At 43.8% G+C, this 23,913-nt stretch overlaps 1 protein-coding gene across 1 annotated transcript in view; it reads right to left on the bottom strand.

The window, feature by feature from the left end:
* Positions 1-210: 210 nt before the first annotated feature.
* Positions 211-23,913, bottom strand: part of ITGA1 (integrin subunit alpha 1) — an 813,868-nt gene continuing 790,165 nt past the window's right edge. Inside the window, exons 29-30 of the mRNA XM_086960618.1 lie at positions 9,274-9,390; positions 211-1,138 (exon numbers count right to left, since the gene is read on the bottom strand). Coding sequence (XP_086816744.1) covers positions 1,094-1,138; positions 9,274-9,390 — 162 coding nt within the window. The 3' untranslated portion in view covers positions 211-1,093. The remainder of the gene's footprint in view (positions 1,139-9,273; positions 9,391-23,913) is intronic.

Genomic DNA, 23,913 nt, shown 5'->3' with positions numbered 1-23,913 from the left:
TCGCAACTCGAAGCAACTACTAAATACGTTTTCCTTATAAGAGTTCGTGTGATTGTGTCCTAAATTTAATGTGGAAATATACTTTAGCTTTCAGAATGTGAATTTAATGAAAACGTGTATATAAACTACAGGAGGATGAAATGTGGTTGTCCTAAATTAGAGTGACACAGTGCTGACTACCTGCAGAGATTGACAGGACAACAGGAAATTGCACCGCTGATGTAACATTTAATCGACAGACATGTATATGATACACGGCTAACTGTGCATACTGAGTGGAGGTGCATGTGGGTGCTGCGAATTCTTTCGCATAAGGCATACACTTAGTTCCTCATAATCTGCCGAATGTGCAAACAAAACCTACATTTTCATTATCAATGTATTCTTATCCTGTGGCGAAGAACCCACAAATGTCTACTACCGTTGGACAATAAGCATTGCAGGTATTCAAACACACAATAGTGTGCAACACTTGTATTGTGCATGAGAGTTACACTGGGTGATCTACATCTCCGAGCAATGGAATTCACATTGGTATTTCTGCCTTGTTTTCAGTCTCAAGTTAAATCTCATTTGTGTTATGTGTCTGTAATATAACCATTACTGAGACAACTTTATCTACTTTTGCAAGTATCATATTTTATATAGTTCTAAATGTTAGTATTGTTTTTTTTCTCAATCTTGTGGCGCACACAATATCATACTGCTGACAAGTGAGTCACAGAAGTCTAATACCATGGGAAAAAGAAACATTTGCTCTCCTTTATCTCTTTTTCTAGAAATATGTAAGTACCTAGGAAGTAATAACTAAGGCATTCCTACATCCTACACATTTCAGCGCCCACAATGTTTCAGAGTGATTTGCTCAACACAAATGAGCAGTATCTTCAAAAGAATTCTGCTATGAGAGACCTGAACTTCTCAAAACTTAGGTTCAGCCTTTCAAAAATTCTGCATTTGATTTTATGCTTAGAATTTTACGTGACTGAATTGAACATATGTTATCAGGTTTATGGAAATTGTCAGCTGTTTGTAACTTGCTTTGAAGAAAGTTAATGATCTCATTATTTCTTGTCTTCTATGATGGCCCAGTTTATTCTTCCATCTTCTCTTGTAAAGGCCTTTTGAAAAATCCAGCCTGGTACAAAGAAAAAATACAAAGGATTAGTGTTTCAATTACACAAACTTGAGATCATTATTTTTTTATGTGCTGGAGTGTGCTTAGAAAGTCATTGACATATCTGTTATATGCAATTGTGCCAGTCCATATACATCCGAAATAGGAGTTGATGAATGTATTTGCTTCTTAACAAGGGCTGAGTTAAAATGATACAAATCCAACATGCACAGAGTAGAGATTGGTGAAATTATAACATTTAGCCACTTTCAAATTTTCATAGTTGGGGCAGGGTCAAACATTTTTTGGTTTGTGAATTCACACAAAAAAATTGAAAAAGCAGCATTTTATCATCAGAAAAATAGTTTGAGTGGTAAGTGGGAGAGATAACTAAATACCCTGCAATGCATTGTAATTAACAATAATAACATGTTAAAACTCTCAAAAATGGTAAGATCTTTTAAAGGCATTTCATTATCTTCCACATTAACTATGCCTGGTTAAACAAAAAGTAAAGATTTTTGAGAAATGTATGGTGGATTACCTGATTGAAAGTGGTGTCTCCTCTTTGGATTGCTATGGATGTAATGTATGACACTACGTAGTGTGCACTGTTTTGCTAATGGAAGTCATACTTCTTTGTAGTTTCCCCTTTTTCAGTTTCTAACAACTCTGCGCAACTCTTTCCATTCTCTTTTTCTGCTTATGATTAAATGTATATTAAATAGGAGATTTTACATTTGTTCTAACATAAATCAGAAGATATCATATGCTAAATTAATATGAAAATTGACTAAGATATATTCACATTTGATGTGAGTCTTTTTATGCATATTTAGGTAATTGTGAGGTGAGTCCTGTGATGCATATTTGGGTAACTTTGTTAGCGATCAAATTTTTTTGCAAAATGTAGTTCAATATAAAATAGAAGTATTTTAAACAAATATTTTCATTTTGTTAAACTCAAGAATAAATGTAATTATTAGTTTCTTTACAAAATAGATCAGTTTTGACAAAAAATAATACAACAAAAATGTTCATTTACTAAATTGTATTCCTCTAATTCCATTGTGCATTTGGGTTTACACCAAATTTAAGTTGGAAAAAGCCTGTAAAATGTTTACAGGATTTCACAAAATATTTAACATAGACAGATTTTCAATTTCAGTGTGCACATTTGTATGTTATTGGGATTTGTAAGGCACGCTCATCACACAAGCATATATCCAGGAGCTTATCTGATTAGCCTGAGGGGAGCTTAGTTGAAAAGTCAGGTTTCTAGTTTTCTTCCAAATTCGAGGAGGGAGCTGGCTGATTTGATGAGGGGAGGGGTCCATTCTAGGTCCTGGGGGAGATGTGGGATAAGGCGTGTCCACCCATTTTGTCAAACCAAATGCAGGGGATGTGGGCAAGGTGAAGTCCAGCCTTTCTGAAGTTGTCCAGTTGGGATGTGGAAGTGGATGCCGTCATTGAGGTAGGTAGTGCTTAGGTTGTGAAGAGCATTGTGGGTAATGGTGAGGAGTGTGAAGGTGGTGCGTTTCTGGATCGAAAACCAGTGTAGGTCTCTGAGGTGTTTGGAAATGTGAGATCGGGGAAGGAAGTTGAATGTGATTCTTGCAGCCGTGTTTTGAACTATTTAGAGTTTGTTGGTGAGCTTAGGAAAGATCCCTAAATAGAGGACATTACCATGGTGAAATATGCTGGTGATGAGGGCTTGGGTTATCATCCTGCGGGTGTCCAGCGAGAGCCATTTGAATGGTATTTTTAGCATGATCGCGTTGGTGGATCGTAGGGTTTGGCAATATCTGTGAAGATAATTTCTGTCTAGCTTGTCAACTGGAAAATGCAGCCCACTGAGCTGTGGAGGTAGAGGGATGCAGAATCTGTTTAGAAGCTAATTTATAGTAGATGGACTTGACAATCACCAACTGCATATTTCAGGTACCCATATAAAGATGTTTATCTTTTAGCAAAAGGGATGATGCACACAAGGAAGTATACACGATATCAGTAGGTTACCCTTTTGTGTTACAGTAAGGTAACAGTAGGATGCACTGTGAAGGAATCAATCTATTTGCTTCATCTAACAATCTTATAAGTTATAAGAACATTTTATGAACTAAAATAGTCACACTCTGTTACTTGGTGAATTGTTGGTGTGAAATCACACAGAGGACATGATATAGGCTTGATTTAATTTTACCATTTGTAAAGTGCTTGGTTACACCGCCGGTGTGTCCCCGCACTATGATAATGACTTCAGAAAGAGAGCAGAAAGAGAAACTGTGCCTGTACTAGATATAACCGAAGCATAGATGTGGATCTAGGTATTCCTTCTTAGAGATGGGAACAGCCAGGTCTTTAATCCCTTGCTAAAGGTGCTTTCACAAGGCTTGGCTCTCAAAGTCACTGCCATGGTATTCCACCGTATGGCTGCAAGATAGCCAAAACATTGTGTTCCCATTCTGCATTTTTTAATTCTTGGCACCGTGACTAAATAGGCTCCTGTAGATCTTAAATTACGTGCCGGTGTATAAGAGGATATCATCAAGCGAAAATAACTCGGGCCCTTATTCCACAGAATTTTGTGGCAGTAGTACATGGCATTAAAAGTAATCCTCTTCTCTACTGGAAGCCAGTGGAAATTAGCCAAAGCCTTCGGGGAAGATGCTTTTCTTGGAAGGTTTAAGACTAGGCGTGCACCAGCATTTTGAATCGATTGAAGCTTGGTTAGACCTGTTTTAGACACTTCCAGATAGACGATATTACCATAGTCTATCTGAGATGTAACCAAGGTGTGGACAGTAGTTTTTCGCAATTGGTAATAGATCTAGGAGCTTCCTTAGGATTTTTAGAGTCCCAAGGCATTTCCGAACCACCTTCCTGATTTCACACTCAAACGTGAGTTTGGAACAAAGCCAACCCCCCAGATTTTTCATTTCTGCTTTCGGAACAGGAGTTTGCCCCAAAGCCTCAGGCCACCATGCGGAGGACCATATAGAGGAGGCTTTCCAGACTATCACTATTTCAGTTTTGTTGCCATTTAATTTTAGGCAGTGGTTGCACATCAATTAGACCAGCTCCTCTAAGCATAGAGAGAACTGAGTTGTAGCCTTTGCCGAGTCCAGAGATACAGTAACAATAAGTTGCTTATTGTCAGCATATGATACGATTGTTATATTATGTTTTTCCACTAATTCTGTGGGGGGCAATATAGAGATTAAATAAAGTAGGTTTCAATATAGAGACTTATGGGACCCCTTGCACAAGAGAAATACTCTCTGACATGTAAGGGTGCTGGGTAACTTGAAAGCTCTGTGATGTAAGAAAAGAAAAAGTCATCCAGCATAGAGCTGAGCTCCTAACCCCGCAGTTGCTTAATCTTTGTAAAAGTAGGTTGTGTGATGCTGTGTCAAACGCTGCACTAAGGTCCAAAAGGACCAGTGCAGCAGTTTGGCCTTCTTCTGCAATTTTCCTAAGAGTTTCAGTTGCAAGGAGTAGGGCTGACTCTGTGGAGTGGGAACCTCTAAAACCAGATTGTTAAGGATGAAACAAATCATTCAAATTAATATGATTTACAAGTTGGTTGTTTACCACTTTCCCTGCAATTTTTGCAAAGAACAATAGCAACGAGATAGGACGCACATTTTCTAGCAGTATTGGATCTGCTGAAGGTTTTTTCTGTATAGGAAGTAATATCGCTTGCTTCCATTTTTTTACCTAAGCTGAAACACCAGGCTATTAACTGTGAACATAGGGAAGAATGTTGTTCGTTCCTTACATTAGAATTTTAGATGGAGCTGGACCAAGAGGAGATACGATTTGATATTCATGACCATGCCCTCTAGATCTTCTAGTGCTGGCATCCTAAATTCATAGCATGTGTTCCCTCCAAATGTGTCTTCAGGAGAAATGTCAGGATTTACACAGCTATATGCTTCTGCGGGAAGGTGTTGTAGATTTTTGCACTTTAGTCGCAAAAAAGTTGGCACGTTTGTTGCAATTCTCAGGAGAAGTTGATGCAGGGGCCATTGTGCTTTCAAGTGAGGACATAAATTTCGGAATGGAGAAGAGTTCTTTGGAGGAATTATTAGCATTTTCTATTTTTTCAGTATAGATGGCACAACACGTTTTCCTAATTGTCCTAGTTGTCCCTGCTAATAGAACAGTAGTCCTTTCTCCACCTATTTTCTAGGTATTCACATTTTTAGCCTTAATTAAGGTGTTGTTAAACCAGGGAGCCGAGATCCTCATCCTTTGTGTATTCTGAGTGGTCCATGGTGCTATTATATCTAATGCTTCTGATATCCAATTGTCAACATCCCTGTTTGCTTTGTCAATATCCTCCTCTAATTTTGGACCATTGTTCAAGAGAGTCAGATAGTAGATTTCAGAATTGAACCTAGCCCACTTCCTATGAGTAATTACCTGACTAGGCTTAGTAGGGAGAGGTCTATGAAAAGGCACCAAAAAGGGCACAAGGGAACTATTAACAGGGAATCAACCTCAATCATGGGGAAAATGGCAAATATCGGGTCTAAAATATGTCCCAATTGATGAGTTGAGGTGCTCACTTTTTGCATCAGGTTCATGGTTCTACGTTCCTTACATAGAGATTGTGCTTCTAAATTGGAATTATTATAAAAGTGCAAATTAAGATCAACTAAGATTAACAAGTTGTAACACTCTTGTGGATGCAAATATTAATTTATCCGCAATTAAATTCATCTACCAATAGAATGCAGAGTTGTAATACTTGTACTAGATTTAACACAACCCTCAGCAAAATACTTTAATGGGCTTTGATTTGACTTGTAAATGTCCAGATTACCATTTTTAATACATTTAACCTTACATTTGGATTGCTTCTAAAGGCTCCTAAATTTATAGAAAAGGGAAATGAGGCACAGTGAGATAGCTCCGGCCTGCAGAAATTGCTCTGTTGGGGACAGCGACCAACTCTCTAAACTATTTAATGGAGACCAATCATTTTAGGCTAAGGATACATTTTTTGGGCCATGCCATAGGTTATGGTAGTTACACTGGGCCCATAAATGGAGTAGAATGTTTTTAGATGACATGGTATTAGCAGGGACATTGATTGGTGACACGGATTCCAGCTACTGATGTGTGTGTGTGTGAGTATATATATATTCACTGAAAAAAACATAGGTTTCACGCATGTTATAGTTAGCTGGACATTTCACTCACACAAAACCATTGAAATTTCCCCGTTATAGTTAGTTCAGCTAACTATAACTGGCGCGCCCGCAATGCACTGCTGAGGACGTCACATATTTCATCACTCTTGACATGGCCAGTGACATCACTCATGACATCACTGATGACATCTAAAATGACATCACTGATAACATCATCCAGTGAATGTGTATTTTCCTGAAAAATAAATATTTTTTATATATGTATATCGAAAGGTCGATGGAAGAATAAATGGGTAAATAAGTGTCTAAATGGATGTTTTGTTTTGTAAAATTGATTGTATAACTGACTTATTAAGTGTATCTTAGTGAATACATGTATTGACGAGTAATGTTTAAATATTTAAATATCTGTATCAGTGTCTCACTTTGTGTATAAGTGGCTGCATGGGTTGGTGAGTAGCTACATGAGTGTATTTATGGTTATTTGTTTTTAGATTATCAGTATGAGTGTCTGTATGGTTTGGGGGGATATTACTTAGCGTATAGATGCATGAATGAGTGGCTCACTGTTTGTATGTGTTTTGAAGACAGCATGTGTGCAGGACTGTATGGGTGGATGAGTGTGTGTATGGGTGTGTTAGTGAGTGAATGAGTGTCTCAATAGTGTCTTTATGAGTAAGTACATATGTTTTAAACTAGTATATGTGAGTATTGATGTATATAAGTGAGTATATGTTAGAGTGAGAGATTGGAAGAGTTCCTGTATAAAAAAGTATGTGTTTCTATAAGTGATTGTTTAAGAGAGTAAGTATGTGTACGTTTCTGTAGAAGTAAGTGTAGTGGTGTGTGTATAGCTGTATATGCAAGTAATTGGATGTTTGATAGTTTATTTGCATGTGTGAGTATGTGTGTGAGTAACTCTATGGATGAGTATCGGTGTGTAACAGGATGTATAGGTGTATGAGTACATATGCTGAGTGAGTACATGTATGAGTGACTATATAGAACTGGTGGTGAATGAGTGGTTGTGTATGTAGATTTTGGAATTACTGAATACATTGTTGTAACTGGTATTGGTATCTCCATTGTTTTGAAAGTTTTAGTTTCTATTTTTGAATGTGTGTATCAAAGGTTATATTACGCTGAGAGGAGGTCTGCCACTCTTTCACAAGGATGATGTTATCAGTGATGTCATTCGTGATGTCACTGACCGGGCCCGATTCACAGAACTAACTTAAGACAAAATCCTAAACTTACTACCATTTTGGTATTCACAGAAGGCACTTACTCATTTTGGTATTCACAGAAGGCACTTACTCATTTCGGTATTCACAGAAGTTAGGAGTCCTAACTTTAGGACTCCTAAATGCCTTCTGTGAATACCGAAAGTCTTAAAGTTAGGATTTTTCTCAATTTAGTAGAAGTAAAGTTAGGACTCCTAACTTTCGGACTCCTAAATGCCTTCTGTGAATACGAAAGTCTTAAAATTAGGATTTTTCTCAGTTTGAACATAGCACCATTGAGGTCTGGAATTAAAGGTGTAAATACTCACTGTGTGTGGCGTTTCTACCTTGGGGCAACCCTTTACGATGGAATATATATATATATATATACTAGGCTCCAAAGAATGATGACAAGCACTTGCAGGGGTTTTAAATCCAGATCGGATTTATTGGCACAAAAGAGAAATAAAAGAAATGCGTTTCAGCTGTACGCCTTCTTCAGTGTATATATAAATAAATAAATAAATATATATCATGACCCTCAGTGTACTAGAAATAAATTTGAGTGAACATTGTGCAATCATCGATGCATCTGAATGGGAACTGTGGAAGAAAAACTCTTTAACTGAATGAGCATTTTACATGTGATCTAATAAGATTGTATTAATTTTCATTTTAGAAGCCTTACCATCACTTTTAACTAGTTCTAGCTGAGTATGTAGTGATGGAAGTCTATATGGAATGGGTTGTTCAAGCAAGTATATACTTTTTTTCTAAAGACAGACTTGTTAGAACAAAGTAAAGCTAAATGTGGATCACAGTGTCACTGTTTACACTGTTACACTACACAAAATAATAATAGGTTTGAGACATTTTAGAATGTATTCCTATATGAAACATTATATTGTGCTTAATCAACAAGAAGGTGCTTTTCTCGGACTTCTTAATGTTTTAATGTAGCGTGAAGGAATAGAACACAATATTCTCACCCTGTTCTTACAATCTTGTATTACATTTTCTGTTACTCACCTTTACAACTCCTGCTAGTAATACACATTTACCCACAGTAGAAAGCTTTGTGAATTAGGCTCAGCCTTCTCTTTAAATTTAGAATCCACAGCCTTTGGCATAAATAAAACATATTTTAAATGAATTGTGCATGTCCTTGTTTGCTGGGCCCTATTCGCCAAACGTTTCATTTAATTTATAGGTGATGTCATGCAGAACTTTGAAATGAACTGAAACAAGATTATAAAGCCTATAATCAGTAGAGGCTTTCAGAGGACATATTTATTGAGATTGTTTTGCTACAAGGATTTTAAATGAACTATAGTATTAATTGTTAAGACAATGTTCTAAGTACTATGTATTCAAAGTACCTTGCAGAAAAACATGTGTTATAGTTGCAACCTATTTGTTTTCTTATTCCGAAAGTTAAATGCTAGTGCAGTATTCTATTTAGTTGACAACTATCATGTACTGACACATTGTAACTCAATAAAAAATATAAGCAGGGCAAAAGGCAAGCTAATGCACACTCAGTTGATCATTATGCTTTATTTTAATCGCTAGCTCATTTACAAATTATAACACTAAAGTTGCATTGTATCTGTTTTTGGAAAGCAAGCAAAACATTACATTTTTTCCAGTAGAACCACATTAAACTTCCTTTTAGCTATTATACACAAATTAAAAGCCCAGAAAATGACAGCGAATCCCAAATACGTTTTGTTGTTATCTGTTTCTAACACTTCACATTCCATAAACGTACCTTCCACAGAGCCAGTATCAGCAGCATGAGAATAAGAAGTCCAGCAAAAGCACTCAGTAGAATCACCCATAGAGGTATCCTGCCAGGGTGGAGCTCTTTTGAAATCTTGATCACAGTCTGCCAAACATATTGAAATAAACACTTTAAATGCAAAAATAATCTTCTGTTATGAAAACATAATTGGCAAATCTGAAAAGTTGTATTTATATTGTCAGTAAGTGCTGTGCTATACACGGTCCATCAATAACTGTAAAAACGTTTCTACTCTCAGTATTTTCCTAATGTAGTTTGTTCATACACCCAAGGCAATATGAACATTCACAAAAACAACCAATATTATTAGTTAGCAGTAGATGGAGCAAAGTGATTTTCTTACAGGAATTGTCTGTATTATTTTCAAAGGATCATAAACTTGTGACGGCCTACAGATAATGGGGCTGATTCACAAAGGTAATTTGAGACAAAAGTCTATCTCTATGAGTTTGGGTATTTACTGAAGTCATTGATGACTCTTGGCATTCACAGAGGTCATTTACGAGTCATATCTTTACGTCCGCATTCGGGCTGGACTCTGCGCACCCGGGCCAAATGCTCTGCACCCAGGCCATACTCTCTGGCTCAGGCCGGACTCTCTGGATCAGGCTAGATAAAGTGTAATCAATGGGCTGGAATGCAATTTTTACAAAAAGGAACTTTAGTAAGGTCTGATAAAGGGTAGAGGAGGTCTTGAAAAACAGTTTGGGCAGGGAAAAGGGTGTAGCCAGACACTACATCATAACCCAGAAAAGTTTGCTCCTTTGCATCATGGTACAATTTGCGCTCCCCTCAGTGTTGACTGTTGTGTCAACACTAAGGGTTTTCCCCTTAGTGTTGACTGTAGTATTGACACCACAGGCAACACTGAGGGGAGCACAAATGTGTGCTGCATGTCCCATGATGCAAAGGAGCAAACATTTCTGCTATGTGCCAAAAGATGCCAATGTTTGAGCTCAGGTAATGTTACTGGTCCAAACAAGATACTGACATTATTACTTGTGGTGAACTTCCATTCACCCCAACCAATAATCCACTTTCTCACAATCACTATTTGAGAACCTAATAAACAAACAACTGGTATTTGAATACCATGATACCTGTACCCAATTAATTTTATGCAGCTCCGCAATGTATCAGTCAGGGAGCACCAGTATTTAACTTTAATTTCTTCTTCATGAAAATTTGGATACCAGTAATAATTATAAAAAGATTCAAAACAGAACTCTCGATCATTATTTTTAACAAAAGCCCAAAATATTCTTCCTCTCATTGTCATGCAAAGCCACCTAACAGCATGATCAAATGACTCAGCAACACCATTGGGTTAAAAAACACCATCATCAAAGTCATAGCTGTTTTTTCAGAAAATGCAAGAACACAGCACTCATCCTCATCCCTGGTGGTCCAGTGGACCTCTAAATCCTTATTATTGCTCCGCTCAGTTTCCACTCGTTTTGCCCTCTTCTCTTTTCTGCACTTTTCTGCTTAGCTTCACTTTTCTGCTTTTTGCATTATTCCTCTTTATTTCCCTCTATTTCCTTTATTTCCTCTTATTCCTTTTTTCCCCTCTCTCCTGTCCGCTCTCCCTGCGGCTGCTGCCCCGCGACCCCTCCCATCAGCACGACCAGCGTGACTGGCCCAATCCATCTCCCCTCCCCGCTGCCCAGCCCTCCTCGACCCCTACTTAGTGGTGGCTGCACACAGTGGGCACGCCGTAGGTGCACCAAAGGCAAGCCCATCTGCTCCCGTCCCGTCCCTGACCTGACAACGACCAGCGGCCGGAACCCCGGCCCTCCGCGACGCCACCACCCAGTGACACAAAACACACTCAACCCAGGCTGCAACAACAACTGCAACCTAGCGTCACTGACCAACACCCACTGACCTTTCAGCTGTCGGCACACTTATAGCACTGCCAAGAACATGGACCCAGCACAACCCGCCCACAAGAACACTACCGAACTGAAGACCCTGCAATGTATCCTCCTCAACGTCCGCTCCCGCCACAAACACGCCACCAAAATCTGGGACCTGCTCGACAGCACCACCCCGGACACTGCGTTCTTCACCGAAACCTGGACCAACACCACCCCGGTGCCGGACATCGCCATCGCCATTCCCCAAGGATACATGAGCTCAAGGAAGGACTGCCCCAACCGACTGGGAGGAGGAATCACCATCGTCCATAAATCCACCCTCCGCCTGAGCACACTCCCTGACAAGCCCACAGACATGATGGAACACCTTCACTTCAAGATACTGACCACCCCTACCACCACCCTCCGAGGAACCCTCATCTACCGACCCTCCGGACCCTGCGGAGCTTTCGCCAACTCCATCATGGACATCATGTGCCCGCAAGCCATCGCATCAACCAACTACATCCTGATGGAAGACCTCAATTTCCTCCTCAACAACTAACTGGACCCCAACACCACATCCCTACTTGACAACCTCCACAACATTGGACTCCGCCAGATCATGACTGAGCCCACGCACTCAGCAGGACACTCCCTCGACCCCCTCTTCACAACAGGAAACTCCATCACCTTCAGCCACACCACCGAACTCCCATGGACTGACCATTGATGCGTCCACTTCACCTTCTTGACACCCACCATCTGTAGACACCAGCACCTACTCCCACGGAGAAACTGGACCAGAATCACTGACGATCAGCTCACCTCCTCACTCAGCAACTCCAACCCAACCATCGTGGAAAACAATGACCCCAGCACCGCTGACCAAACCCTGTACAGAAGGATTTCTGACAGCGCCAACACCTTAGCCACCCTCAAGAAAAACAACAACACCCACACCAAGAAAGCGTTTACCACCAAACTTCGACAGTCCAGACGCACTTGCCGCTGCCTCGAAAAGGCTTGGAGGAATACCAAATCCCCTGAAGCCCACAACAACTTCAGAGCCACCACCAACGCCCACCACTCATCAGAAAAACAAGGAAAAAAGCGATTGAAGACAGAACATACCAGCAACCTAATACACAGACTCCACGACGCAGGGATCCACGACAAGGCTCTCGATTGGATCCGCTCCTTCCTCTCCGGCAGAACGCAGTGGGTCAGACTCCCCCCTTTCGTCTCGGACTCTACACCAACCACCTTCGGAGTCCCCCAGAGTTCCTCCGTCAGCTCTACGCTCATCAAAGTCTACATGGCTCAGCTAGCCCCTATCGTCAGAACCTACGGACTTAGCATTGTGTCATATGCAGATGACACCCAACTCATCCTCTCCCTATCCAATGAACCCAGCACCACCAGACACAACTTTCGAGAAGGCATGGAAGCCGTTGCCAAGTGGATGAAAAACAGCTAAACACCAACAAAACAGAAGTACTCATCATAGGCCCAAACCCTGATGCCTGGAACAACACCTGGTGGCCCCCGCCCTCAGAAGTGCGCCCACCTCCACGGACCACGCACAAATCCTGGGAATCATCCTGGACTCGGAGCTCATAATGAACCGCCAGATCAACTCCTTCACGTCCTCCTGCTTCCACACCCTCTGCCTCCTACGTAAGACCTTCAAATGGATCCATCTCAAACACAGGAAGACCGTCTGTCATACCCTGGTCACCAGCAGACTCGACTGTGGCAACGCAGTCCATGACGGAATAAACAAAAACCTCACCTGCAAGCTACAGAACATCCAGAACGCTGCCGCAAGACTGGTCCTCAACCTGCCAAAACACTGCCACATCTCCCAGCACCTGCACACACTGCACTGGCTCCCCATCGAGGCTAAAGTCACCTTCAAGATGCTCACCCATGCACATATGGAGCTCCACGACACTGAACCAGCATACCTGAACAGCCAACTCAATTTCCACGCACCCCAAAGGACCCTATGATCAGCCCACCACGCAAGAAAAAACGGATCAGGAGGCCGCTCCTTCTTCTTCCTTCGGGCCAGAGCCTGGAACACCCTTCCGCTCCACCTCAGACAGTCAACATCGCTCCCCATCTTCGCAAGAAACCTCAAAACATGTCTCTTCGGCAGACCCCCTCCTTATGGACTGGATCCGGCATCTCCCCACCCTCAGCGCCTTGAGACCCATACGGGCCAGTAGTTGTGCTTAACAAATGCCTGATTGATTGATTGACAGCACTGATCACACAAACAATATTGAAAACAACATAGTCTAGGATTGAGATTACTTCACTACATTACTACTTAGCACCTCAATATCTCCCACTGATAGGACATCTCTTTGCTCTTATCATATTCACTTTCAACTGATTAGACATAATAAGTTACACAAATCTACTGCATTCAGCTATTGTTCAATCATAAAATGACAAAACAAGCATTTGCGAAGTCAAGTGGGCACTCTTTTTAGATACTGTGAAAGTTATATCTATTGACTTTGTCACTTTTTCTTTGCATTGTCTAAAGAAAATTCGAAAGTCGCCACTTGTGCATCAGCATGCATGCTGATTTATGGGCAGCCATCTTGGACTGCTTTTTCTTTATGGAAAAAAACCCCAATATTGCCAACCATGCATGAACTGGCCCAACATTCCATTCTCGCTAGGAACCTTTGTTCAACAAACATGCACCTTATCCAACAATTATACCTCCCCACAACAATAAATACTGTGTATGTCTATGTGTGTCCCGGGCCCAAAATACGTTGCTAATGCCTTAAATTGCAGTTTAGGAGATGTTTTCTTGAAAAGTTAGATGTAGATTGTCTGAGTTCAGTTGCACTTTGTGTGGCGCTGATAACAGATTCTGCGAAGATTTTTTGAAAGGTCTCTACTGAATAGAGATATGGTAAAAAAATAAAAATAAAAAAAATTGCAGTTTAGGAAAACACCTGAAGACTAACTTCTTCAGAAACTTTTTCAGCTGATCAAATGATGATGTCTATTGATTGGAGTTTCAGTGTAGTAATAATGATTAGGGTGTCTGACCTCGCATTTGAATAAACTCTAATCCTGTCTCGAGCCCTTTTGTTGCATTGCTTAGTCTTTCTAACATAACTGTAGTGGTTGCAAAGCTGCTTACTCAGTGCGTGAAAACTCATTAACTAGCAGCTAAATAAATACTATATACCAGTATAAACTTATATATGTCTTGGCAATAATGCACAGCACAATCAAATAGGATTAGTGAGTTGATAAGGTTTTCCTGCCAGGTCATTTAGTACAAAAGTAACAAACCCACTGCCATACACAGCCGCAGCCGCCATAAAAGAAGGGTCGTGAGAAGGGTGGGTTCAAGCGGGGCGGAGGGTAAGGGGATTGAATATAAAATAAAATAAAATGTACCTTTTGCTGCTGAACGCTCCAGCATCGCGTCTTGCGCCACCTCTCCTCTTCCTGTCTGCTGGGCCTAGCAGCCCCTGGGATAGACTCCCTGTTTAATCCTCAAGCAGCAGAGCAGTGCTGGGATTGGTCTGAGAAGGCATAAAAGACGACCTGCTCAGACTAGGGACTCTGTGGGGTTTCTCCCGCCCGGCTGCTTAATGCACCTGGGCTTGAGAAAACCTAAGTACGCATGTGTGTTTTGGTCGGCCTGAGACCGCTGTCCAAAACACACATGCACACTTAGGGAGTGTAGTGCACTAGCACTGCTCCTCCCCCTCCCATATCTCGCCCCCCCTCCTATTGCGCTAAGAGCCGGCATATGTAAATTAAAACAATGCAAGAACCTCGTTTCAATTTACATTTGCTGGCTCTGAGCCAAGCAGTAGGGCGACTCTCCTCTGTCATTGCAAAGGAGCTGCCACTGGCCATACAGTTCAAATTCCTATTTCATGAACTCAGATTATATACCCAAACTAATTTGATATTTTTTTTTTTATATTTATGAGTTTTTATAAAGCGCAAACTTTTGCTCCGGAAGGAGCATCTTGGTGCTGTGCATGCATGAAGTAGATAGGTGATGGATGATACGCGGTGAGGATCTGGATCTAAATGGCTGCCAGTACAGAGGTGTCAGGTTGTTGATACACCCATGTCTTGAGGAGTTTTCTGAAAATACTCTCCTTTTCAATTAGTCTAAGGTTGACGGGTAAGTTGTTCCATGCCCTTGCTGCCAGAACGGTAAAGGTTTTCCCACCCCTAGTTTTGTACTTGAACCTGGGGATCATTATGAGATTTGTCCCAGAGGATCTCAAACATCGTGTGGGGTTGTAACAAGTGAAGCGATTTGCAAGGTAATGAGGCCCTGTGCCTTTCATGGATTTGAAGACGGTAAGTAAGAGTTTAAAAAGAATTCTTTTATGGAGTGGCAACCAATGTAGGGAATTTAATGCAGCTGAGGCCGATGACCTTCTGGGAATTTTCAGGACCAATCTGGCGGCTGCATGTTGTATACTCTGAAGCTTCCTCAGGGTGGACTTTTTCACTCCAGCCATTAACCCATTGCAGTAATCAAGTCGGGAGAGGCATTTATCTGCACAGAGGCACTTTGGAGGATTTGTTGGACGCCGACCCTGTGGTATTCCTTGTACCAGCAGGACCCAGCAGGACGACTCGCCGCACCCGCTCCGCGGGTGCCGCTTCGCTGTCTTGGACACCGGCCACCGGGTGAGTGCGGTCAGCGGGGCTGCGAGCGTGCAGGGGACTCCATTGCCCAGGAGCCCCTGCGAGACCTTTGATTGACATCCGGTCCGCTCTCCCTGCTGCCGCCCCCCGCCCCTGGCTGTTTTAAAAACCCTCTTTCTCTCTTCACCTGCGGGACGCATTTATCTGCACAGAGGCACTTTGGAGGATTTGTTGGACGCCGACCCTGTGGTATTCCTTGTACCCTTCAGGACCCAGCAGGACGACTCGCCGCACCCGCTCCGCGGGTGCCGCTTCGCTGTCTTGGACACCGGCCACCGGGTGAGTGCGGTCAGCGGGGCTGCGAGCGTGCAGGGGACTCCATTGCCCAGGAGCCCCTGCGAGACCTTTGATTGACATCCGGTCCGCTCTCCCTGCTGCCGCCCCCCGCCCCTGGCTGTTTTAAAAACCCTCTTTCTCTCTTCACCTGCGGGACGCATTTATCTGCACAGAGGCACTTTGGAGGATTTGTTGGACGCCGACCCTGTGGTATTCCTTGTACCCTTCAGGACCCAGCAGGACGACTCGCCGCACCCGCTCCGCGGGTGCCGCTTCGCTGTCTTGGACACCGGCCACCGGGTGAGTGCGGTCAGCGGGGCTGCGAGCGTGCAGGGGACTCCATTGCCCAGGAGCCCCTGCGAGACCTTTGATTGACATCCGGTCCGCTCTCCCTGCTGCCGCCCCCCGCCCCTGGCTGTTTTAAAAACCCTCTTTCTCTCTTCACCTGCGGGACGCATTTATCTGCACAGAGGCACTTTGGAGGATTTGTTGGACGCCGACCCTGTGGTATTCCTTGTACCCTTCAGGACCCAGCAGGACGACTCGCCGCACCCGCTCCGCGGGTGCCGCTTCGCTGTCTTGGACACCGGCCACCGGGTGAGTGCGGTCAGCGGGGCTGCGAGCGTGCAGGGGACTCCATTGCCCAGGAGCCCCTGCGAGACCTTTGATTGACATCCGGTCCGCTCTCCCTGCTGCCGCCCCCCGCCCCTGGCTGTTTTAAAAACCCTCTTTCTCTCTTCACCTGCGGGACGCATTTATCTGCACAGAGGCACTTTGGAGGATTTGTTGGACGCCGACCCTGTGGTATTCCTTGTACCCTTCAGGACCCAGCAGGACGACTCGCCGCACCCGCTCCGCGGGTGCCGCTTCGCTGTCTTGGACACCGGCCACCGGGTGAGTGCGGTCAGCGGGGCTGCGAGCGTGCAGGGGACTCCATTGCCCAGGAGCCCCTGCGAGACCTTTGATTGACATCCGGTCCGCTCTCCCTGCTGCCGCCCCCCGCCCCTGGCTGTTTTAAAAACCCTCTTTCTCTCTTCACCTGCGGGACGCATTTATCTGCACAGAGGCACTTTGGAGGATTTGTTGGACGCCGACCCTGTGGTATTCCTTGTACCCTTCAGGACCCAGCAGGACGACTCGCCGCACCCGCTCCGCGGGTGCCGCTTCGCTGTCTTGGACACCGGCCACCGGGTGAGTGCGGTCAGCGGGGCTGCGAGCGTGCAGGGGACTCCATTGCCCAGGAGCCCCTGCGAGACCTTTGATTGACATCCGGTCCGCTCTCCCTGCTGCCACGCCCCCTTGTCTTACCTGTCCACTTACTTATTGTCCCTTCATTCCCGCAGCGCGGGACGCAGCCCGGGGCGAAGAGCGGGCCGTTTGAGGCCGTTCGAGGACTAAGAGGACTGGGCTGGGCCACCCCCCCTTGTTGGTACACTTTACAGTTTTATTGTTGTTTGTATTGTTATTTATTCACTTGTATTCTGTAATATGTGCTCACGGGGTAGTCGGAGCAAAACCCTCATGGCTGCTAGCAACTGTAATCGAACCTTGGATGATTTCTTGGTCAAGACCAATTTGGCCATTGACGAAGAAATTAGCAAAATGCAGCACAAGGTCTCCCTAGAACTTGATGCTGCAAGAAGGCTGTCAGAACATATTGCCAACACAAAAAAATCATCCTTGGGAAATATCGCATCTGCCCGTACTCCTGATCGTACCATAGCTCCTCGGCCCTTAATAGTAACAACGGCAGCTATTCATCCCGCACCGCCATCAACCCTAATAAATTCCCCCCCCATCCCCACTCCACATTCAGTGCAGCAAAGCAAAGCCCTTGCCCCACCAATTAAAGGCATAGGCACTATTTCTTCTTTCTTTTCTAAAACTAACCTAGTTACCAAATCGGGTAGTGCTAAGAAAGCAGCAACCCTTAAAAAGAAATGTTTAGCGAGGTCCATTTATGCACGAAAGAAAGCCAAAATGGCAAGATCACAGTTTTTTAACCACAGACGTACCATGGGCTCTCTTGGGGCGAAAGTTGATAGCCAGAATATAGCTCCTAGCGGTATGGGGGAGGAACACGTTCCCAGTTCTCCTAGCCTGGTGGAAGATACCATCCTTGTCATCTCTCCAGAGTTGAAGAGTGTGGTTAATCCAGAGTGTCGGGAGAGCTGTCCCGTGAAAGAAAGGGAGGGGGATGAAGAATTCCTCAAGTTAGTTTGGGGTACGCTTAAGCAATTACTATCCCCATTGGAATTAAGACTCTCCCGCATAGAGAACAATCTGTTGGAAATGGACAGGACAATAGTCACCCTGGCTAGTTTAAGTCTAAAAAGCATGGAAGCTAAGCTTCCATGTGTAATTGACCCTGATCTCCAACCTAAGGCACCTGTAACCATACCATCTCTCCCACATGCACCTGTAAGTAATCCTGTGACCGAGTTAGTATCAAAACCAACACCTAAGCCCCGCACCATTATTCCCAATCCTGCAGTACCTACCCCTAGTTTAGCTGTCCCTTTATCTCCTCTTTTGCAAAAATCAGCCATTAGACAGAATCCTGTCCCAAGAGTAGTAGCTCACCAACATTCAAGGCCAGAACGTACGAAACATCTACCTCGACAGGCTACCCGCTCTAACTTTCGTGGAGGGTTTATTGACCTTCCCCCTGAAGTAGGGTCCTATGTCATCATTTTAGCTGGTGTTCCTGAATTGGACCCTCATTCCCAGGAGAATGATCTTTCCCTAAAAAACAAGGTCATTCACTGGCTTAATACTAATGCCCAGCTCCCTGGTCAGCATAGAAGTAGTATCCTAATGGTACGGAGAGTGCCTTGGATAGGCCCCACGCATAAGTCTATAGCGGGTGACTGTGTTGTGGTATCCTTTGCCGACCCTCACTCAGCCCAGCATCTCTGTACATGGCCTTCCCATGGAGCTAATTCCACCATTGTCGTGAGGCCCCTTACTTTTTTCTACCCTCCTAGACATCAACCTATGAAGAACACTCTATGGTCAAATGTTCAGCACCCTAGACAGCCAGCTTATGTGGCTGATGGGTACACCCAGCACAATTGGTGGCAGGGGGTACCGATATCAAATAGGTTTGGTTGTCTGGAGGACGTCGACTGACATGGGGGGTCGGTCGACATATCGCCATTAAATAACCTCCCGCTTACTCAGGATACAGGCTCATTTACCACCCCCGTAAAATCTGGTGTAAGTCCAACTTCTTCCAGAAGTTTGACGAATTCTCCCTATACTAGGGAGGTAGCTCAACCCACCATTCTAACCTCGTTAAGTCGTGGACCCATTATGTCTGGAAACCTGTATTCACCGCCAGACCCTAGCGTTGTTCCGGCTATGTCTGGGGTTGACGCGCAGGGACTGGCTTCCATCCACCTAGTAAACGGTATGGATAACCCATTGAGAGTGGTATCATGGAACATTGCAGGGCTAAGGGGACGCCTGGATAATGATGATTGGACTAACTTTATCGACCTGTATGATATCATTATCTTCCAGGAAACTTGGTCAACAGTCCCCTTATATAGGGTGGGTTACCTTAATTTCTCAAAACCCGCCACTCCGAGTATTAAGGGTAGGGCCTCAGGTGGATTAACCATCTGGATTAAAAATAATCTGGGCTTTTATGGTAAGGAAACCTTGGTAGAGAGCCTGGACCTTCTGTGTATCACCTTGAGCAAGGTTAATGCCATCGATCTCTTTTTGGTTAATGTTTATGCTCGTGGCTGCCAGGGTGGGAGGAAACAAACTGTCACATCCCACCTTGACCTGGCACTGAAGAACCTCACTGCCGATAAGATCGTTATGGTAGCGGGCGATTTGAATTCCTCCTTTGAGCCTATACTTACTTTGGCTGAGGACGTGGGCGCTGAGGAGGACACAGCTTGGAATATTCCTCCGTTAACCATCTCTAAGGGAGTCAGGGGTACTGAGGCAGCACTTCATTGGCTGGGCCTCTGTTTGGAACGGGGCCTTCGGGCTGTCAATGGGCGCACGCGCTCTGATAGATTAGGGACACATACTTTTGACAATGGCTTAAGCTCCAGCCGTATCGACTACATTTTGATCAATATTGAATTTTGGTCGATTGTGCGCGATATGGTGGTAGAGCCCCGTCCAGAGAGTGACCACAATCCTCTCTCACTCGAGATTTTGGTCACCGGTCTGGGTGAGCAAGCCTGTGGCACTAATTGCCTGACATCTGACGTGGTCCTGTGTGACAATAGACGACGCGTAAAGTGGACCAGAGTGTTGGATGATCCAGCGCTTATTGCCGAGTTAGAGGAGAAGGTCAGGAGCACGAGGAGTAAGATGCCATCACTATCCTCTTTTGGTGCAGTTGACCCAGCCTTTATCATTCTCCATGAGGAGTGTTTTACGAGTTTAAAAAACCTCCTTACTAAGCCCTCTAAAGCCGCCCCCATTAAGGCGCACAAAAAATGGTATGACAAGAGCTGCAGAGTAGCTCATAGCAGCCTAATAGAGGCTGTCAAGGCTAGGAACACCGCAGATATTAGGGTTGCTAGGCAGCGTTATAAACAAATTCTTTGGGTGGCCAAGAGGGATTGGGACGACTCTCACTGGCTCGCTCTTCTTAGGGCCTGTGAGTCCTCCAATCCAACTGAATTTTGGCTGATTGTGAGGAGGGGAAGGGCTTCAGTCGCCCAAACACCCAATAATCACGTGTCAGCGCAATCTTGGGTTAAATTCTTTGCAGCTCAATTTAATGACCCAAATATAGCCCTAGATCACACAATAGCAACTATCCCACAGAGTCCTCTATATTTGCCAGGAGATAGACTTATCTTTCTGGAAACTGATGCCTCACAAGCCTTGGAGTCAGTCCAGTCGGGAAAAGCCCCCGGCCTCGATGTCATTCCCGCTGATCTTTTTAAGCTAAATCCTGGTTTATGGGTCCCTTATATCACGCAATTGGCTAATTACATAGCCGCAGGCGCAGAGATCCCAAAATCCTGGAAAGGTGCGGAAATCCTGCCAGTATATAAGAAGGGTGATCGCTCCATCCCAAATAATTATCGGCCAATCAGTCTGATCGATGCACTTCAGAAGATTGTGTCTAGGATGATTTTAGTAAGAATCCAGGAATGGATCGACACCAATAACATACTTTCTCCTATGCAGGCAGGTTTCAGGTTTGGCATTAGTACTATTGACCAGGTTCTGCGGTTCTCACTTCTTTTCTGGAAAGTGGTCTTGCTGGGTGGTGGCGTAATTTACGCCGCGTTTGTCGACCTTAAGTCGGCTTTTGACTTAGTTCCAAGGAAGAAGCTATGGGAAGCTCTTAGATCAATGGGTCTTCCCTTAGAGCTTTTGAGTTTCGTTCAGCGCTTACACGAGGATAATTTCGCCCAGGTAAGATGGGGCAGCCAGGGCCAGGTAACAGAGTGTTTCCCTGTACAACGTGGGGTGCGACAAGGTTGTGTCCTGGCACCCACCCTGTTCCTCTTGTTTATTAATCAGGTCATCGATTATTTTAACAATATCCAGTCCGATGCACCAATGTTGGGTGGTCGCAAATATCCTATGCTTATATTTGCTGACGACACCCTCCTTCTTTCTAAAACAAGAGGAGGGCTCCAGGTTGCCCTGAATAGATTTTCGGAGTTTTGTAATGCAAACGACCTACAAATAAATGTTGAAAAGACCAAATTTATGGTCTTTTGTAAGAAAACCCCCCCAACCTGTACGGTGTCTCTAAACGGGGTCCAACTTGAGCAGGTCAAAGTTATGACTTATCTTGGTGTGACTCTTGATCAGCATCTTGATTGGAACTCCCAACTGGAGACATCTAAATTAAAATTTAATAGGCTGGCCGGTTGTTTGGTTCTTGAGCAAAAGAACTCGTTTACAAAACGTATCACCCCCGCCCTTAAGATCTATGAGGCAAAAGTCCTTTCCGCAACCCTATATGGAGCCGAAGTCTGGGGTCATAAAGACCTATCAGGTTTGGCTGTGGCACAAAATAGGTTCCTACGGAACCTGGTTGGTCTTCCACAGTCTGCACCTATAAAACCTTTGCTACTAGACCTAGGTTGTAGACCAATTAATGATCTGGCCCAGTATCGTATAGTGTCACTCTGGCGTCGCATTTGGTCCGCTCCCGAGCTTAGTCTCTTTGCCCGGGAACTGGACGAGGTTAAATCACTATGGGGCGCGCAAAAACTACACTGGTTTAGGGAAGTTAGAATCACCCTACATATGATGGGCCTTCCAGAGCTCTGGTCAAATCCAGGGGGGTCCACATTTCCATCCAAATCTGAGTTTAAAGCTCTTTTTTGGGCATGGAAAAAATCTATTTTGGTATCCCAATCCCTGGACACTAATCTAACAGGAATATTTCTGTCGCACAAGGTCACTCCTGCACTAGAGCAGTATTGGGATTTGATACCCAAGGTGTTAGATCGTAAGCTTTATCATCAGTTTCGTACTGGCACCTTGCCAGTCAACTCCTTTACTGCTAAATGGGATTCGAAGTTAGGAAGCAAATGTCCTTGGTGTTTGGACCAGGAAGAAAGCATTGGTCATTTCTTCTTTGGTTGCCCTGTTTATCGTGATCCTAGGAATAAGTGGCTAAAACCCATCTGTGCATCCCTGAATTGTAGTGGTTCTCGTGATGCACTTAGGAAAATGCAAGTAATAAGATCTGAAATAGTGGTGATTTGTGTTGCAAGATTCCTGGGATGGTCTTGGCTGATTCGAATTAAGAAACTGAACGCACCCTTGCATTGATCGTTCCATTTTGATGTATTTTATGTATACTGTCATGCTTGTGCTTTTTTAGTACAAGGGATTGCTAGTGAATTTTATAGTGTATATGATTGTGTATTGTCTTTTATGAATTTTTACCATTCGAAATAAAGACTAATCGAATCGCAAAGTCGGGAGAGTATTAAAGCTACCGCGACTGATTTTCTAATGACTGGATAAAGTTAGCAAAAATCTCCCGTTCCAATGAAACTGGCAAAGAAAGTGGTGGCAGGAAATTTAAAAATATGGTAAAAACTTAGCATGGCTAGCTTACACTGGATATTCAGATTTCATGCAGATTTGTTCAAGGGGAAACATTATAACAAAGGGCAAGGGCACCACAACGTGTTCATTTGCAAATAACCTTTGACAAATCAACCCTAAATTCAGCAGAGATTTATACTTTCAGTTTTATGCTGGCATGTCCAATTTGGCGCAATAAAGGTGTCATGTTTCAGGCAGATCAGACAAAGATGAAAGGGATTGTTAGGATGGGTTAAAATATGACCATTCGCCAATTTCTTTGCCACTGTTTGATGAATCTTAATGAGATTTGGCAAGCAGTTAGAAAGTTAAGCTCAGTGCAGGGATCTCATATAATTTATGCACATATGAAAAAGGTGTCCCCATCCCCGAAAGAGAGAGAACAAGACTTACCACGTTTGGCTGTAGCTGGAGCAACTCCAATTGTCTGGAAGCTGGTAAGCACAGCCCCGGAGAGAGGATGTATGATGGTACGACGCGGGCTATTACTACGCGTACTGTTACAACACGTGTTTTACAACACAAATCGTTACCACGACTTGCGCTGTAGGGTGCGGACTTAGGAATAGTTTAATTTACTATTCCAACACCAGTCCCCGTGGATAGTAGAGAAGGTGTTGGAATAGTAAATTAACTATTCCTGGTCCTTGAGCGCCCTCCAGTGCAAGTCGTGATTACGACTTGTGTTGTAAGA

The sequence above is a fragment of the Lissotriton vulgaris genome, chromosome 3_1 (assembly GCF_964263255.1).
Source record: "Lissotriton vulgaris chromosome 3_1, aLisVul1.2, whole genome shotgun sequence".
Taxonomy (NCBI): Eukaryota; Metazoa; Chordata; class Amphibia; order Caudata; family Salamandridae; genus Lissotriton; species Lissotriton vulgaris.
The sequence above is the reverse complement of the archived record's forward strand: the minus strand, read 5'-3'. Positions and strand labels throughout refer to the sequence as shown.